We start from the raw sequence: 18758 nt of genomic DNA on the forward strand, positions 1-18758 counted from the left end.
AACTATCATGTAAAATAAGGTGCTAATAACACTGATGGTGTCGTACACTGATAATATAGGAAGTCGACTATAAAATCAGCCTCAGACTTTGTGCTTAGTCTTTCCATCTGTATTCCTCAAAAACAAGCAGAAAACATCAGAAAGTTTGGCCCAAATAGAAGCTTTATACATTCACTGAAGTTCAGTAGAAAGTTTGGTTCATTTTAATGCCAGAAAACATCGTATTTTAACCACTATTTTCATTACAAATATGTCTACAATCAAAAAAGCATTAGCCTATATAGCATTTTTTTTTTTTTTACAGTTTAACCATCATAAGCAGACACAGATGCTTAATATATTTTTCTTCGTTTAACATTTTGTCAACACGTTAATTTTAGAACATGAAAGACTGTAATAACATAAAAACAGCGAACTGATAGGTGAACTGCTATGAAACACTGCTGTGGTCTATACTATTTGGTTACATGGACACTATTTTGGTTTGTTTACAGTAACATAGAGGATGCTGGGATCACAGGAGTCTGCAGCAGAAGAGGAGGAGGAGGCTTTAACGGTGCTGTATGTCACTGCATCATCATCATCATCATCATCATCATTTTTACGCTGGGTCTGAGAAACAAGAAGGAAACAGAGTGACTAAGTATTCAGAAGGCTGTAGATTTGTTTATTAGATGAGACTGTGGGGTGGACATGCTGGTCTGAGGCCTGGATCATGAAGCAGGATTAAAGGGTCTATGAGACTAACATCTGCCTCAACTCAAAATTTTTAGTATCATGAAGGGTAAATAAAATCACCCCTGATGGTTATGTTGAAGAAAGTGGATCAAACTATATGAAAACATCACATACTAAACTTCCTAAACTTTATTATTTGAGACTTAACAACTGTATGTTTCCTTCGGGCTCAGATTTACAAAAATACATCTTAAAATTCCACTATGTTTACATTTATATCAACTGTTCCACCACCTCAGAGGGGCTGTATGAAGTAATTTACTTTCAGATATTAAAAAATTACATTAAATTATCATTCCAGTGCTTAGAATGAAGATCTGTGAAGTTATTCCAAAGATTCCAATGTACTGGATTGTTTTCACATGAATAGGCCACTGCATTTATGTGACCACTAGAGGGAGTAGTGAATCACTTTCTGGTCTCCCATAATGTGAAAAGCAAACATCACGGAACCTTTAACAGAAGTATCAGAAAGTAACAAGAAGGCACAAGAACCACTAAGAAAAACCTTTTACAGTTGAAATGATACTAACAAACAAAGAGATTCTGACTTGGTCGAACTTGCCTCTTAATACAGATCACTAATTTTAACCCATAAAGACCCAGTTGTACTTTTGTCAGTTTTGCAGTGGTGGAGAATCCCAGCTCCATAAAGTAAAAGTCCCGCCATGTATTGGTTCTACCTGTTCACTTAACACAGGTGATTCCACTAACAATCCCACCTACCTGAATGAGGAGTTGTGGCCATCAAAATGTGCTGGTTCAGTGAATGGTTGGAACAAATACAAGGCAGGACTTTTACTTTATGGAGCTGGGATTCTCCACCACTGCAGTTTTGTGGCACTTCCCAAATGAATTTTTCTCTCCGGTCAACCTTTCATTAGTGATTTATCACCATTTACTATACTATTATCTTCTGTATTTTGCATTTTTCACTGTAAATCATGTATTTTCCTATACTTCATTTACTATATTTAATTTAGATGCTCATGAAAACTCAGAGTACAGTCAACGGTTATTATATCAAAACAGTACGGTGGCCGACAAGGGCCAAACACATTGCAACGGCCCAGTGTGTCTCAGTTAAGAGAAAATAGCTGCAAGTACAGAAACGATGCAAATTGACAACTCAAACACAAGTCTAAACGAGGTACAAAAAGAGGAATGTGATGCAAATAAAAAAATGTGCTGCAAGAAAGAAAAACAAATGGATAAACATCAAATGCTCTGCAAATAGAGAAACGATGCAAATCAAGAAAACATATGCAAATGAAAAACGCTGCATATCAATCACTACAACAGAAGTGCTCCAAACCTGCAGCCAGCCAGCGTTTATAGACAACAGACTAGAATCAAATAAAAGTCACATGACCGTGCTACGCTGTAACTTCAATTTGTTCCCACTGTAGTTTGAAACACTGTCAGTCAGCTGTTCTGCTGACAGCACCCCCTACAGGTTTGGAGCACTTCCTTTGAAGTGACTGGTTATGCAGCGTTTTTCATTTGCAGATGTTTTCTTGGTTTGAATCATTTTATGCTTTGCATTGCTTCTCTATTTGCAGAGCATTTGAGGATTATGCATGTGTTTTTGTGTCTTGCTGCACATTTTCTCATTTGCACCACGTCTCTCTTTTTGTACCTCGTTTAGACTTGTGTTTGAGTTTGTGAGTTTGCATCGTTTCTGTACTTGCAGCTGTTTTCTCTAAATGAGACGCATTGGGCCGTTGCAGTGTGTTTGGCCCTTGTTGGCCACCGTAAAACAGAGAAAACTGAAGAAACAGTGACTTTTTCAGCAAATATGTCAATAAGTGAATGTAAAAACAAGCATCCTCATCCACTGTCATTGATCCAACTCCATGGGTTTTGCTGGTGAGTCAATGTTGTAGAAGATGACGTTTTTCCACATTCACTATGGAGCCTCTGAACGTCCAAATGGGTCATATCTGATGACCATGAAAAGACGACAAACTGCATTTTACACCAATTATTTACATGTATTGACAGGATTAATAGATCAGCAGATATAGAACATTCTAGTTCAGTTGATGGTTTTGGTCGCCAGTGGAGGTTTGGGTCTTTATGGGTTAAGGAACATAGCAGAACCTGAAGAGGAGGCCAGTGTATTATATATACATATCAGAATTCATAAGTGATCCAGCAGCTCACCCCAGCTTTTCTGGCCTTCTTGGTGAAGTGAACTGAGGCGTAGGGAACAGCATCTTCAGGGTCAGCCTCAAAGGACAAGACAGAAACAAGACAACACAGAGTCAATAACTGATACCAACAATGACACAGACACTGAAACACTGTCATCTACTGGAAGTTTGTTGGTAGAGATCTTGGCATCTGGTTTTACTGTAATTTAAGCTTTGAGAAACATATAAAAAAAACAGGTTTTTATCAAATTAATATTCAAACTATAGTAGATTGTAGAAATACAAAATGTAACATGAGGGTTGGTTGGTGGTTGATGGTTCACTCCTTATAAAATGAGACAGCAGCAGTCTTGAACAGTGCTTCGCTCTCCACACAGCTGCTATAGCAACACTTCCTGACACATACCCTCACATGACTGAACTAACCAATCAGGAGCTAGCAGTACTTTGATTGATAAATGTAAGTGATTTAGAACGGCAGATTCAGCACATTATCTTACAGTCGTGGAAAAAATTATTAGACCACCCTTGTTTTCTTCAATTTCTTGTTCATTTTAATGCCTGGTACAACTAAAGGTACATTTGTTTGGACAAATATAATGATAACAACAAAAATAGCTCATAAGAGTTTAATTTCAGAGCTGATATCTATCCATTTTACATGTTTTGTTGATAATAACCAAATTCACTTCAGTTCTTACATCAATATCTATGGCATTGTACTGATAAAAACAGTGCTTTTAGGCATTCCATGTTTTCTTTTCTGTTTGTTTTAGCCACATGATACACACAGGAGTTAGTACTTGATTGCATAACCATTGTTTTTGATGAATTTCGATGGCCTAATAATTTTTTCCATGACTGTAGCTGCTTGTATACTACAAATAGGAATATTTAAATGTATAAATGTGTAAATAATAATTCTATAAATGTAAATTGTTAATTGGGTGAACACTGTCAATATTTTTTTAACAAATTAACTTAAACACGAGTTAACTTATTCCCTGTAATATGAATTTACTTCACTGTTAAACCTTATATTTCCTCAACATAAATTATCTTAACTTCTGAGCCTTACACAAAACATGACCAGTGTTACAAAATGTAAGTTACCCTCAGGTAGATTTACTATCAGTACAGCCGAATGATGCCAGATATATTATAATTTTGCTCACTGTTAGTGTTAATACAATGTTACCCATAGAAGCATGAATCACATCATCACAATCATTTCATCAGAAGAGGTAAACATATTTTATTCCAACTTTATGGGTAACAGTGTCGTTATATTTAGTCAATCCAACTGAAACACTTCTCTATATGATATCATTGTCTAAACTAGTGCCTTGTCATGCAGTGTCCTCCCACACTTGAATGTGACTAATGAACACAAAGGTCTTGAACTAATACCCTTCTAACAAATCAGAAATATAAAATATTTTATATCGAATACAGAAACCTGTGGGCCAGTTTATATTTACTCTGTCATAGACAAAAATTTTGCAGTGACATAATTTTTGTTACCCCTAACTTTTTTTTCCATTTGTTTCTGATGTCCACAGAAGATTGATTAGAAGCATTTTTTTAAAGATTTTAACTGATGAATAAATGACATTCAAGCAAAGAATCGGTTTGTGTCGCTGCTAAAACTTTTTACTCGTACTCTGCAAACTCTTGGTTATGAACTTTGTACAGACCTAAACTCTGGTTTAAGCTTTTTAACTTTATTAGTCACTATATGATGAAATATGCAGAGGTGGGAAATACAAAGGTCACATACTCTCTTTCCGTTCTTATTTAGAGCTTCAAGGTATCTGTGCTTCACTTGAGTATTTCTTTTCTGACAGTTTTACCTTTTCTTCCATTTTCAAAGCAGGATCAGGAGTTTTAATGCATTTCTTATTTCATCAGTCATTTTGCATTAGCGCTGATTTCCATCAAAACAACCACGTGGAAAAGATGATCCTTAATGTCTCCAATATAAATGGAAATTCAACAAAGACTAGACTAGAGCACAGATAAAATTTTGTTTTTAGTTCTGTTGCTGACACTGAAAACTAATTGAAACAAAGCTAATCTTCACAATTCTTCATAATTTAGTTTCAAGTTACATTAGTCTTTCCAGTACATTAATAGGTTTGACTAACTTTCCACAGAAAATGAAAAATTTTACTTTGAATACATTTTAGAGGATGTACTTTTTACTTTTATTTGAATATAAGTTTTATGTTCATTCAGACAGATATCGCCATTTCTATTTGAGGAAAGAATGTGTGTAATTATGTCACATCTGAAAATATCACAGCTAGATCAGTGGGTTCTTTTAAGTATAAGGAAAACACACTTATCACATTTGTCTTCCCCTGATTTCACCTAATTCTAGCTTTTATTCTATTGTATTGTTGTGCTTTATGTCTCCATATTTTGCCTGCTATGTGAAGCACTTTGTAACTTTGGTTTTGATAAATTAATATAGTGCTTTTCTGCTATTTCCACCATTATTGTCTTATCCTGGATTTGTCTAAAATTGCATCTCAAAAATCATGACGAAACACCAGACTTTAGGTAGATGAATGGAGATTGAAACCTGCAAAATGTATCAATTTAAACATGTAAGAAACAAATCACAAACACAGGTCAAATTCTAAAGGCTGTCATCTTTGGCAAAAATAATGATATACTCCACCTTTTTATTTTTTTACTGAGTTTCTGTATTATTTTTATCCCCTATGTGATGGCATGTAACACAGTAACATAATAAATATAGCATAAATATTGTCTCTCAGCTGCTTTATGAATTAATATTCCTTTGCTTTTTCCTTTGTTCAATCTCCTTTTGCTATAGAATTATACATATTTTTACTCACAACAGTGCCTTCTCCCATCTGTGTTTTGTTCCCTGAAAAGAAAAGGAATTTGTTTTAGGTTATACAATGAAAATGTTAATTTATTTTCAAATCAACTTGTAGAATAATTGTGACTGTAAATGTTCTGACCTTTTTTTGTCTTCCAAATGAGAAGCACCACAATAGTTACTAGAAGTGCTGCTGAACCTGAAGCAATGGAGACCTTCGCCTTGTATGGAAAACCTGAAACTGTTACTAGATCTAAAAAAGAAAGAGAATAAGCACAATAACAGAATAAACTAGAATAGCACTCTGAGAGCGCAGACCTCTGTCAAGGCAGATCATTGCCCCCCCCCCATGAAAATTTAATAATTTGTTCCTTGTGCCAGTATCAACATTTCCTGAAATTTTCATCCAAATCCATCCATAACTTTTTGAGTTATCTTGCACACGGACAGACAGATAAACAAACATACTGGCAGACTAACAAACCAATGCTGGCAAAAAACATAACCTCCTTGAGGTAATTAAGCTGAGATATTTGTTTGTGTAAGTGTTTTATATATCTATTTATCCTTAGGCAGATGTTGTTAATGATGTTCCATTGTGCCAACTGCACTAATTTTGCACCATTATATATTAAGTTTTACGTGGCATAATTACATTTTTATCTTATTTATATTTCTGTTTTAGTGTGACACTCTCATCATGGCTGTTGTAAAAGAACAATTTCCTGTCAAAGATTAATAATATATCTTTCAATCAATCAAATTGTATTCATATAGTGTCACATCATGACAAACGTTTACTAGCTTTCTATGGATAAAGATAAAACAAGATGTTCAGCCATTAAATATAGCAAAGAAATACAAATGTTGGGGGAAAAAAATCATCTTAATTGTCTTTGCATCTTTTCTGAGTTTTACTAAAGAGGAAATGTTGTAGTGAGAATGTGGTTAACAGCATCAGCAGAGCTCTGTAGTGGAGTCACTGGTAACAACCACGCAGAGGAGACTGTTGAGTGATTCACATGAAGAGCATTCACATAAGCTATTTTTAAATACCTGTTCTACTGTAGCTACCACGATAGAGGAGTCTTTTCTCCTGTAAGTTCTCTATTATAACCTCTGAGCAGCAGATCAGAAAAATCGAGAAAGATCTGCTTATGTGTGAACAAACGGACTGAACAGATGTAGTATTATGAACATCTGCAAACACATGTCACTATAATACTCATACTGTGCAATCTAAATGAAACATAAAACTAAATACTAGTTAAACAATGACAGATTCTTGGATTAATTAAATAAGAAAATAGTAGAGATAGAGATGTTAGGAGAACCTGGTTTTGTTGTGTAGTTACTGGGTGCAGATGCTGTGGTTGTTTTGTTTTCTTCAGTGTTTTCCACTGCTGCTAAGTTAGTTGTCGTTCTTGTTGTTGGTGTGACTCTTGTTGTCTCCACATTCATCTTGTTTTTCTCTTCTGCATAAATGAAATAAAAACCCAATCATGTGCGGTAAATTATAATCAACATTCCTTTTCTTTTTCCCATAATGTTTAACAGATCATCATGCTCTTACCTGTTTTCTGATCTGAAGACTTAAAGGGGAACGGATGCACTTTCTGATTTTTATCTGTCACTTTACATGTTAATGAATCAGAATTCTCTGGTTTACAACCAACACATTTCAAGGTGTTTGAACATTTGCCATCCACTGTGCTCAAATCTTCTTTGAACTTCTTCCCATTGTTTTTCTCAAACTGCCACTTCACTGTATGTTTACACTGTCTGTATGTCCACACAGAACAGTTGAACATCCTTTTATCTGTGTCCTGATGTTCTGTCACTGGTGAACATGGAGATATTGTGAGACAAAGACAAAAAGAGAATAAATGAATCACTGTAAATTCCATTGTTATTATGTTCCTGTGCTTATTTTAATAAGATAGTTTGAGATGAAAATATTCTGATGTAAATACTCACAGGTAACGACAGACAGATAAACCATAGCGTCTCCCCCATATTTCACTTTATTTCTGTACTGTCGGCAGGTGTACGCACCAGCATCCTCCTTGGTGACATTCTTTATAAGAAGGGAGCAGTCTGCTGTAACATCCAGTCTGTCTGATTGGAATTCAGGTTTAATCTTTCCATGACCAACAAGCTCTACTACTGTTTCTTCTCTGACAAAGTTCCAGGTTGTACCATTACATTCATGCTGACGATCCATCACATTTCCACAAGACAGCGTGGCATCACTTCCATTTCTGACAAAGACATTTTCTTCAGTGACTTCCGCTGAAAATGGAAAATAAATGTAGTTTTTATGATGTTTTTTTCTCTAATATTAATAAATAGACAAAAGTTTCCTCTGTGGTTTCCAGGTGGATTCATCACATTAAACAAACACAAACTTGGCTTTACTTTCAGAGATCTCAATAAATGTGTCTTTACCTGATATCTGTAGAAAAAGTAAAGACAGTGTGATCCATGTGAATTCACCCATGGTGGTTCTCTGACTGGTCTTCACTGTGAATCTGAAGTATCTGTGAAATGATGCATCAAACAGGAAAACACATTTGTCCTTCCTCTTCTATGTGTCTACTCATTATTGTCACCTCAGACTTTGTGGTTTGAGCTCAAACCTGTGCTTTGACACGAGAACATGAGCTTTTATCCCTTTGAATTGAAAAGATCAAAATATTAAACCATAACTGATTTACTTCTAAGAGTCAGTCATCAGTCCTGTATCTTATATGTGGTGGAGACTGGTGGAGATGAACACAGCAGTTTAGTTAAAGTCCACCCGCAATTTAGTGTTTTTTTTCTTATTCTGGGAACATTTATTTTGTTTTGATTTAAACACATAAATCTCATGAACAAACCCACAGCCTATCCACTGCACCACCAGTCGACTGAAGGAACTGGGTCCAATATCACCTACGTAGACAAATATCCAAGTAGTGTTTGTCCTCACACTCTATTAAATTCAAGTCCTTGTGTCAAACTTTGAGGTGGAGGAGACTAAACAGAGGTGTACGGAGCTGAACAAGACCAAACTTCAGTAGCTGTGACATGTGGAGCAGGTAAATCACCTGTTTCATGTTGGTTCTGGAGTCTTCAAAGTGTCTGGATCTCACTCAGGGCCACTTACCGACCCAGAGAAACTCATTTACATTAAAACAAAATAATGACAAGAAATTCCTATGGGTGCCAAAAAAGCTGACCAAGGGTGAATTTTTTAATCCTCCAGTGACAGCACAGCCTCATATAACCTGCTTGACAAAAGTTTTCAGAGTCATTTTACTGGTGGTCCATGTTCACACATAAATATTCAGACAGAAATTAATTAAATATAGATAAAAACAACTTTAATAAATGTTGACATGAACCACAGAATACAGACAAGTGTTATATTATAATAACTTCAGCATATTTTTCATTATAGAGACGCTGTTACAAAGATTAATTTGTTTAAATAGGCTTTCTTCTATAGACCAGCAACCACTGTATATGTGTGAAATGGATGTTAAAATATGAACGCATAAGATTCACAAAGAATGTTCTGTTTTCCACCAAACATCTGCCCACACAAACACACTTACAGACCTATGCAGATGTTTGTAGTTCTTTTTCCTCTACATTAACAGATTGATTTATAGCAGATCAACAGCTGTTTTGGTTCCTCAGTGGTGTTCCTCTGGGAATCATCATATCAGACTTACCTTATATGAGATAAATATTCTGATTGGCCCACTGCTGAAGAGGGGAATCGACCTAACAGAAAAAATGAACCCAAGATCTCAGACTGGTTTTGTTCTCATGGTATTACACTTTATATAAGGTGATATTTCTCTGGTCTGAGGTCTGCTGGTTTCTCTGTGTTTTTGAGGTTTTTTCTGAGAGCAAAGGAGGAAATGTTTTCATGAGAATGTGGAACCTCTGGTGGTGAAGATGTGAACCTGACAAACACAAGTGGACAAAAATGCTGATGAGTTTCACAGTAAACTTTGTCTGGCAACTTATAGGGAGAGCTCAAAATCCATACACACCAGTTTAATACATAGACAGTGGTAAGAGCCTGAAAATACAAATCAAAATCTGCAACTACATTCTTATCTGTAATTTCAATGATGCTGGTTTATTTAGAAGAGATATAACTTGTAAGATGGATCCAAAAAAGAAAGAGAATAAGGGCAATAATAGAGGAAATGAAAACATGTTTTTGAGACTTGTTTACAGAATGTGCAAGTATTTTTAATATCTGAATATTCTGATCAATATAGGTTGGTGGGATATATGTTGTGCAAAAATTTCATACACATTTTTTTCCTGATGTTATTATGAAAGGAAACATGTTCTTCACTCTCATTCTCCCTCAGACGGAGAAACATGAGTTGACACATAATGAAAATTGCTGCCGTCTTGTGGGCAGTTGAATTATTTATTAAAGAAGCCAAGATGCATTTCTGAAATGAAAATACAGTCTGTACAGTACGACTCAACAATATGGATGTGTAACCTAACAAACAGAAAAGAGAAGATTCAACATAGTACAATTTATCCCATAAAATATAAAACCAGAAGTTGTAAAAAAAAAAAAAAAAAAAAAAAAAAATATATATATATATATATATATATATATATATATAATAAAAGTTTAACCTCTGTATTTATATTGCACACAAGTGAAATATATCATAACTTTGCTGTGATTAATCTTGGTACATTATGTACAAGAGAAAATAAAATAAATCTATTCACTCTCACTCCCAACTTGCCAGAAATTTGTGATGTTCAAATGGGGTCAGGAGCCAAAAAAGGTTGGAACCACTGCACTAGACAATGGGTACGGTTTGGTTTAGACATAAAACAACTTAGGATGTGGTCGACAGGCTGTTACATATGACACTGTGGTCTGTTATTGATTTCCATAATCTGCATTTTCATAGAAGTCATCAGGGTTAATGGAGACTGAAGCAGAAGAGGAGGAAGCTGCAGCGCGATAAGTCACTGTGACATCACTGTGACTGATCTGTGAGTTATTCCCTGAAGAGACAGAAGAAAGAAAAGACAGTTCACTGGAGTTTCAACAGTGAAGTTCTCTGTGTCACAGTTTGTTGTTTTAAAGTGTGTATATCCTCACTTTTCCTTTTCATCCACTTAGGGAGGACCACAGCAGTTACTGAGAGCGCTGTTAAACCCACAAACCCAATGAAGAACCGGATCCAAACTGAAACAAAGGAAAACATTGATTGTAATTACACCCGAAGATGCTTCTCCTTCATTCACTGTTAGTGAATGTAGCTTTGGCCAGGAAGAGTTGATGTCATCAGGCGGTATCCAATGATCATTGGGTGTTTCGACCCAAAACCGCTACACCCTCAACATTGGTGGGTCGGCAGTGGTGGCCAGATCACTGCCCATCAACTCCCCCTGGCTTCCAGCTAAGCTCCTCTCTCCTGCTCCATAACCAACAGGAGGCTCTTTCTGCTGCCTCACCCATCCTGCGAGCTGCCATCTTTCTCTCCCTTCCCGTCACCCCAATTGCCGTGAGCATCCTCCACACTGACTGGGCAGGGAATCCTCTACAGCCGACCTCGACTGGGAAGAGCCACGCCTGCCACCCTTTCTCTCTGCAGTCATGCAGGAGGTCCTGGTATTTGCCGCTCTTTCTTTCGAACGCCTCCTCACAACCCTCTTCCCATGGGACCGTAAGTTCTATGAGGATGATCTTCTTTGCCCTTAAAGACAGTAAAAAGAAAAAGGACATTTTTAATCACCTCAAGAATAGCTCGTAGTTCATAAGATTATATTCCTACATCTAAATATTGAAAAAAAAAAAAAACCCAAACACTTAGAGTTATCATCAGAGTGTTTGAAATGAAGAGCTCTGAAGTTATGTCAAAGATGCCAGTTTATTGGAATATACAGATATGAACTGAATCTATTTATACAGATGGATTCTTGGATTTATGTGACCACTAGAGGGAGTAGTGAGTCACCCTGTCGAACTCACATGGTGACGAAAACTAACACCACGAAGCAATGATGACCAAAACATCAGAAAGTGATGAGACTGGATGAAACTAAAAAAACGACTTTCAGAGTTAAAGAAAGCGACAAAGTGAAGAAAGTTAGAAGTAGTTGTTTTCAGCACTGGATACAGCTGTAAATAAAAAGAATGCTGAAATCACAATGATTCATCTATATGGGTGAGTTTGATTATGAGGCTTAGGAAGGTATAAAGTTATTGTGGTATGTTATTATCTTTGCTAAGTTTTTAATTTGTTAATCCACGGTTCAGACTAAACTATGACAGTTCTGACCATGTTTTGACGATTTCAAACAGATCTTCAGCGCAGCTATTGACAACACTAACCGCACAGAAAACAGAGGTGATTTATGTCTACAAACAGAGCTAAGCTAACAGAACTATAATGTAAACTATCAGCTGACGCAGCACCTGAACATTATAAGACACAGTGTTATTTGGATCGACTGAGATGTGTTTGAAGGACAAAACCTGATACAACAGTAGAGATATGTGTAAATGATGACATTCACCCTTTATTTAGGGAATGAGTAACACTACATCTCCACAGAGTTAATGCCTTCATGGTAAAACTGGTAAAACTCCTCCATGCTGTTGATAGTTGGATTCATTTTTGAGCATCAATAATATTTACAACCCCAGCATAATTGAGAAATCTAGTGGTGAAGTTGCAGGTTTCAACTGAAAGTATATTAAGTGTTTGTTTTGTCTGCTCTGGTCTTTTTATTTTGGGGAATATTCACTCTGGTCCACACTTAAAATAGATGCACAAATTGTACAGAAATGGAGGTGATTTGTGGTTTTACTGTGGCTGTTTTGTAGCTAAGCTAACAGAGCTGTAATGTAAACTATCAGCTGACGTAGCACGTGAAGATTATAAAACCCAGTGTTATTTGGACCAATTATGTGGAGTTTCAGTTTTAAGAAGAAAACTTAAAGATACTATAATACAGATGTGTGCAAACAATGAGTTTTAGATATTATTCAGTGCAATCTGTGGATACATAGCCTTGTTTTGTCGGTGGTTTTGTTTGCCCTAAGTGTGTTCCCTTTGCTGTTGAGAGTGTGGACTATCCTACTACATAGAACCCTTTAAAAATGTGAAATGAAACAATGCAACAGTGCCCACAACAGACTCAACTAGTCTGGTGAATTAAAGCACATGAAGAATGATGTACTGTTTCCTTCAGGAGTGAGAGATGAGAGATGTAAGAAATACCTTGATTTGTTTTATTTCTTCTAGTTTCAGATGCTGGTGTGGTCATCTGTTCTTCTGTACTTTCCACAGCTGGTTTTGTGGTATCCCCACCTGCATGAACAAAATAAAAAAGGCAGATGCTGTTTGTACCTACGTCTCCATAGACAACTGCACTCTTTATACCTTATGTGCCATTGAGTCATTTGTGGTTTTGGTAGAACTCAGTGTGTTCTGGTACGAGGCGCCCTCTTCTGTTAGGAGTTTATAATATCAATACAATACATAAGTTTACTGTAAGCAGCTGATCATACTCTCACCTGAAGACCGAGGCCTGAAGGGAAACAGGTGAATATTTCCAGTGTTTTTGTCTTCTACTTTGCACGTGAACGACTCGGTGTTGATTGACTTTTTAAATGTGACTGTAGACCAGCAGACGACCTGTGATAACCGTATGTTTTTGTTGTCTCTGGTCACTTCATTTTCCTCATATAGCCACTTCACTGGATGTTTGCATTGTACATATGTCGACACACTGCAGGTCAGCGCAATCTTTTCATCAACTTCTTCCTTATTTACTAAAAACAGGAAAAACATAAAACGCAAATTACATTCATCCAACTTAACCTCAACATTGTTTGGGAGCATGTTGCTGAATATATTCACTAAGATTCTTCTAGATTCTACAGCATTTATGTTCCAGGTCCTTCAGATGACAATAACTTAATATTACTTAACCTGCTTTGTTTTATTGTACTTTGAGATAAATTGAACAGTTCTATTATAGATGTACACACATAATATACAATACATCCAATTTTGATCATTGTTTTTAAACTTTCCTTTTTCCTTTTTGTCTGTTTGACTATTATTTCAGGACCTTCATTAAAAACAAGAAGGCTCATTTCAAAATGTTAATCCTAACAAAGCAACTTGTTACTACATTATATATTGATGTGTTGCAGTATTTTCATGTAATAACATAGCTGAATAAATAGTAATGAGAAAACTACTCACTGCTAACAACTGACAGCCAATTCTCAGTATATTCAACTTGCTGATGATGGTTCTGCTGGCAGTCATAGAGGCCGGCATCTTCAGGTATGACCTCCTTTATAACCAGAGAGCAGTCTGCTGTCATTCTTAGTCTGTCTGTTGTAACTTTTCTGTTTTCCTGAATCTGGCCACGTTGGACCAGTTCTGTTGTGTCAGTCTCCACAGTGAAAATAAAGCCAATCTGACCACAGTCATGCACATTCAGATTTGTACAGGACAACATGGCATCATCTCCTCTTCTGACAACGGATGAAATTCCTCCAGTTGCCACTGTTGAGAGAAAAATTTTACAATAAAAACAAAAGTCACGTTCTGGTCAGGTGTAGTGTTAGAATGATTCTGTCCTTGACAGCAAATTGACATGTCCTACAACACTGTATTTTACTGGTGAATCACCAGTAAAATACACAACAATCACTCTATACAGGGGTGTCAAACTCATTTTAGTTCAGGGCCACATGAGGCCCAATATGATCTGAAATGGGCCGGACCAGCAAAGAAATAACTGACAAAAAAAACACAAAACAAAACAAAACAAAAAAACATTATGAATATGTTTACATCTACAAAGTGTCCTTACAAATCTGAATAACAAGAACAACCTGAAATGTCTTCAGAAAAGAAAATGCAAGTTTAGTAATATTATGCCTCAGTTTATCAGTTATACATGCGCATTACAATTACAAATACACAAAACATTTAGTAACAGACAGAATATTGGTAAAATTGCATTTACTTCTCTCAAGATATTTCATGTTGTTCATATTTGTTCAGGTTGTTCACATTTTTGTAAAAGAATAGTTTGTAAATGTAAATATTTTCATGAAATTTTACTTTTTGACAGTAAAATAAAGAGAAAATTTGCAGTTTTCATTATTTATAGGTTGTTATGATAGTATTTTACTGGTCTGATTCACTTTAGATCATATTGGTCTGAATGTGGAACCTGAACTAAAATGATTTTAACACCGTTGAGTGTAAATATCTTCAGTGTAAGTTTGCATTTCACAAATTCATCGCCAGAGTGGACGCTTTGGCGGGCCAGTTTTGGCCCACGGGCTGCATGTTTTACAACTGCTCTCTATATAGTAATGACCCATTAATATGAATAAATGGAATAGGAATCATTATATATGACTGAAAACTCAGAAATGGCAGATTGAATATATGGAACAAAAATGTGAATATAAATAAATATGTAATGATGCTTCAAAGGAAAAAAAGGATGAAATTTACAATATTTTGAAGGAAAGCTGTAATATATAAATATTAGAGAGGGAAGCAAACCCTGTGCAACGACTGCAAGGCTAAATGCACCAAAATATAGTATAACTACTTGTAGATATTCATAAATGACCTAAAATTATAATAAGTGCCGACAATGAAGAGCTCTGAAATTCTGCCAAAGATGTCAATGTATTGGATTGTAGAGATAAGAACTGAATATATTTACACTGGCAGGCCACATAATGCATGTATCAGTGTTATACATAACTTATTCCTGCTGTTGAGAGTCTGCGATATCAATACTGTACAACCTCTTTAATTCCAAGAGGGTTACAAAAAATATAGCTTGTATTAACAGCAGGTAAACAGTGGATTTTACGCTCACATGCACAAAGGGGAAAACAATACCCTGTTTTTAGTGTGCACAGAAACTTGAATATCAAGAATAAGAGTCTGAATATATAGAAAGAAACTTGAGAAAATAAATCTTAATGCCATAAAGCTAATGGTGTCATCTCATGTTTCAATGTGTAAAATAACACAAACTCTCACATCAGTAATGAGAAATGCTAACAAGATAAATAACCCTGGGTAACATGTTCATGTTCATTCCATGTCATTGTCATTTCTGAAAAAAAAAAAGAAAAAGAAAGAAACCTTTACCTGTGATCTGAAGCATCAGTAGCAGAGAAGAAGACATTTTAATCTGTTTATTTTCAACCATCATTCTTCTCTTTTTTAGTCTTGATGCTTACTGAATGCATCCTGTATAAAATTGTCACTTCCCCATTGGTTTTGTCTATTCTGAGTCTAAGTAGGAGGAGCAAATCAGCTTTTCATTTCTGTTATGTGTTTAGTCAGTTATCTATTAATAAACGGTCTCATTAATTAGTTAAATATAATGTCAGAATTAGTTATAACCAGCAGTAAAACATTTTGGAGAATACATAATGAGAACACCAGAATGAGATTTTATTTTCATTGGTGTTTCCACATTTTGGAAAGACTCATGCTACTGGTACAGATGTTGCTCAATATGCATTTCCCCTCACATGCAAGTTAAATATGTGTGCAACACTACAAAGTCATAATGTCCTGTGTGATGGGAGGGTGAGTCACTGATCGCTGATGAAGAAAAGTCTGAAATTCACAATTGGACAAGATGCAGAATTAAATAATACATAGGTACTGGTACTTCTGCAGTATTTGCTCTGTTACAGTGTCACAAGATAAAATGTTTTAACTGTGCAAATGCTGTTTATTGTCTGCGCTGATTAACACAATAGGAAGTGTCATGTGATCAGGCCCGGACTGGGTAATTGGGAGGACCGGGACAATTCCCAGTTGGCCGGTATAATATTTAGGCCGCGAGGGCCGGAGTTCACTTTAAATATATATATATGAATTTTAAAATTTTTTGGGGGGCGGGGGGGGGGGGGGGGGGTGTCAGTCATAGCACTGGGTTGATCATGTAAACTGCAGCCGCTGTTCCTGGGCCCCACCCCCTGTACTAGCAAGCAGACGCACCGTGACCTGCCGTAATCTGTCCTTGCATACAGTTAGTAGCTCTATACTGTAGCTGTGGAGCATATACCATCTGTGCTCTGTAGGCTGTGGATGGTCAGCTGTGTTTGCTGTTTTAATGGAAAGAGCAAGGGTGGTGCAGAGAAGGCAAGAATTAAAAAGAGGAAAGCTCTGGAAGCAAACGCAGCCAAATGTGCCAAAATCTGCAACTTTTTCACAAAAACGACCTCCCGGTTGGAAACAACTAATGAGGATGATGAACCGGGTAAACCACCTTTCAAGTTAGTTAATTATCGAGTCAGTGAATTGTGTGGCATTGTGGCGCGTAACATAACGTTATGTCATTTAAATAATAGTATGATGTGATGCCACATAACTGGGAAGCTTTGTCTTCTAGCTCCTCAGAGTCAGAAAGCAGATCCAGCACCAGGCACCAGCCATGAGCCCACAAGTCCAGAGTGTGCAGGTAGGACTGCTCAGAGAGGGAAGAGGATTAGAATAAATAGGCTCCAATGAAGAGTATGGTGTAGGCCTGTTCAGTATGAAAGGTGCTCTGAGATGCTCCAGGATTCAGAACTACATGAATGAAACTGACACCAAAGCTTTGAAAATAGAAGATTTGTGCTGAGAATTATGAGCATTTTTAAAATGTGCTTTAGTGTCAGAAGCAGAGCCAGGAGCCAGTAGTGATGAGGGGATTGTTCCTGTCAGTATGGAAGGAAAAGGTGAGCTGTTGGAACAGACTGTGTGAACAAGCATTAATTCCAGTAAAACCACTTTCTATACCCAAACGATAATACTGGCCTATTTTATTTTTTATTTTTAAAATTGAGACAGTAAATACACAAAGCCCACAATTGAAAGGTAATTGCATAAAGTAATATCAAATAAGCCTGCATATTTTGCCAATGTAAATATCTGAATTGGTTAAGTAAGTCAAAATGTCTGTAGATATTATTTTTTATTGTGATCCAGGTGCAGGCGAGTCTAGGGAAACTAAAGGAAGTGTGAAAGGGAGAGCAGAGTCTGCTGATGACAGAGGAGCAGCTCAGCAGCACAACCCTGAACCACTAGGCACATGAGACAGATGAAGAGGAGTCTGTTGTTAGCTTTGACTGCTTTGCTCGTCCTCAGTCATAGGATATACATATATTTTTTTCTTATCATCCTCGTCAAACCCCTAATATCACTTTACCAAAAGTTTTCAATAGCAAAGATGGAACAAACCACAAGTAAGTTGTGATGAAAATCTTTTGTTGAAAATGATAGTTATTAGAAAGTGCAACAGGCTTTATTTTTTGTATTATTTTTTTATTTAATATTTTTATATATTCTTTTATTTCATTTCAAACATTTTAAAGGTTTGAAAAATGTTAACACTTATAAGAACAAAAATATAGATTCTGTTATTGTTGTGTTGTGAGGAATAATAATGTTGGAGATGTCGATGTGCACTCACTGTTGAAATAAATCCACATTGTGAAGCAACCTTTACTTGTGCTGAATTGGAAATATTTTAGAAAATACACTGAATTAGAAGGCTTTGCAGAACAGTGTGTAGACCTAACATGTAAGGTTATAATTCCATAATTTTAATAATAATTGGTCATGATCCAAAGTGGGCCGGTCTGAGGTATGAAACTCCAGGGCTGAAAATGAGTCTCAGTCCGGCCCTGCATCTGATGTAAATAGAGTTAAAGTGTTAAATAAAAAAAATTGATTTTAAAAAGTTAATTTATTGTCATCTCCATTTTCTTAAACATACATAGGTTTTTTTATTCATTCAACATAATATATTTATTTTTAGATTACTACAATAATTTAGTCTTTTTTTATATATATTTTTTTTTATTTTGAAGAATTTTTTTTTGTCACATAAATAAAATAAAACCAGAGTAACAAGGAAAATATTACGTAAAAATGCTAAATTTAAAAAAATAAATAATAATAATAATAATA

The 18758-nt window shown here is 35.9% G+C and overlaps 2 protein-coding genes across 2 annotated transcripts; both read right to left on the reverse strand.

Moving 5' to 3' along the window:
• Positions 1–71: 71 nt before the first annotated feature.
• Positions 72–9536, reverse strand: LOC115415495 (uncharacterized). The gene is made up of 9 exons (XM_030129083.1): positions 9468–9536; positions 8197–8288; positions 7726–8040; positions 7322–7588; positions 7083–7223; positions 5891–6001; positions 5762–5793; positions 2905–2970; positions 72–612 (listed from the first exon to the last, which is right to left on the reverse strand). Exons 2-9 carry the CDS (start codon positions 8246–8248, stop codon positions 475–477), a joined length of 1122 nt encoding a protein of 373 aa, XP_029984943.1. The 5' UTR covers positions 8249–8288; positions 9468–9536; the 3' UTR covers positions 72–474.
• A 988-nt stretch (positions 9537–10524) lies between these two features.
• On the reverse strand, positions 10525–16002 carry LOC115415499 (uncharacterized). Its single transcript, XM_030129090.1, has 6 exons — positions 15939–16002; positions 14010–14318; positions 13313–13570; positions 13017–13106; positions 10889–10975; positions 10525–10791 (listed from the first exon to the last, which is right to left on the reverse strand). Exons 1-6 carry the CDS (start codon positions 16000–16002, stop codon positions 10664–10666), a joined length of 936 nt encoding a protein of 311 aa, XP_029984950.1. The 3' UTR covers positions 10525–10663.
• Between the last annotated feature and the right edge of the window lie 2756 nt (positions 16003–18758).

This window comes from Sphaeramia orbicularis, chromosome 24 (assembly GCF_902148855.1).
Source record: "Sphaeramia orbicularis chromosome 24, fSphaOr1.1, whole genome shotgun sequence".
NCBI lineage: Eukaryota > Metazoa > Chordata > Actinopteri > Kurtiformes > Apogonidae > Sphaeramia > Sphaeramia orbicularis.

What these genes read in the sequence shown, in the direction of transcription:
- LOC115415495 (XM_030129083.1), bottom strand. Translation starts at nt 8,248, where the DNA reads ATGGGTGAATTCACATGGATCACACTGTCTTTACTTTTTCTACAGATA. An exon ending in ACTTTTTCTACAGATATCAG is followed by an intron (nt 8,041 to 8,196) that starts GTAAAGACACAT and finishes TTCCATTTTCAG; the next exon opens with CGGAAGTCACTGAAGAAAAT. An exon ending in AGAAGGCCAGAAAAGCTGGG is followed by an intron (nt 613 to 2,904) that starts GTGAGCTGCTGG and finishes CTTGTTTCTCAG; the next exon opens with ACCCAGCGTAAAAATGATGA.
- LOC115415499 (XM_030129090.1), bottom strand. Translation starts at nt 16,002, where the DNA reads ATGATGGTTGAAAATAAACAGATTAAAATGTCTTCTTCTCTGCTACTG. An exon ending in TTGGCTGTCAGTTGTTAGCA is followed by an intron (nt 13,571 to 14,009) that starts GTGAGTAGTTTT and finishes TCCTGTTTTTAG; the next exon opens with TAAATAAGGAAGAAGTTGAT. An exon ending in CTTCAGGCCTCGGTCTTCAG is followed by an intron (nt 13,107 to 13,312) that starts GTGAGAGTATGA and finishes TTGTTCATGCAG; the next exon opens with GTGGGGATACCACAAAACCA.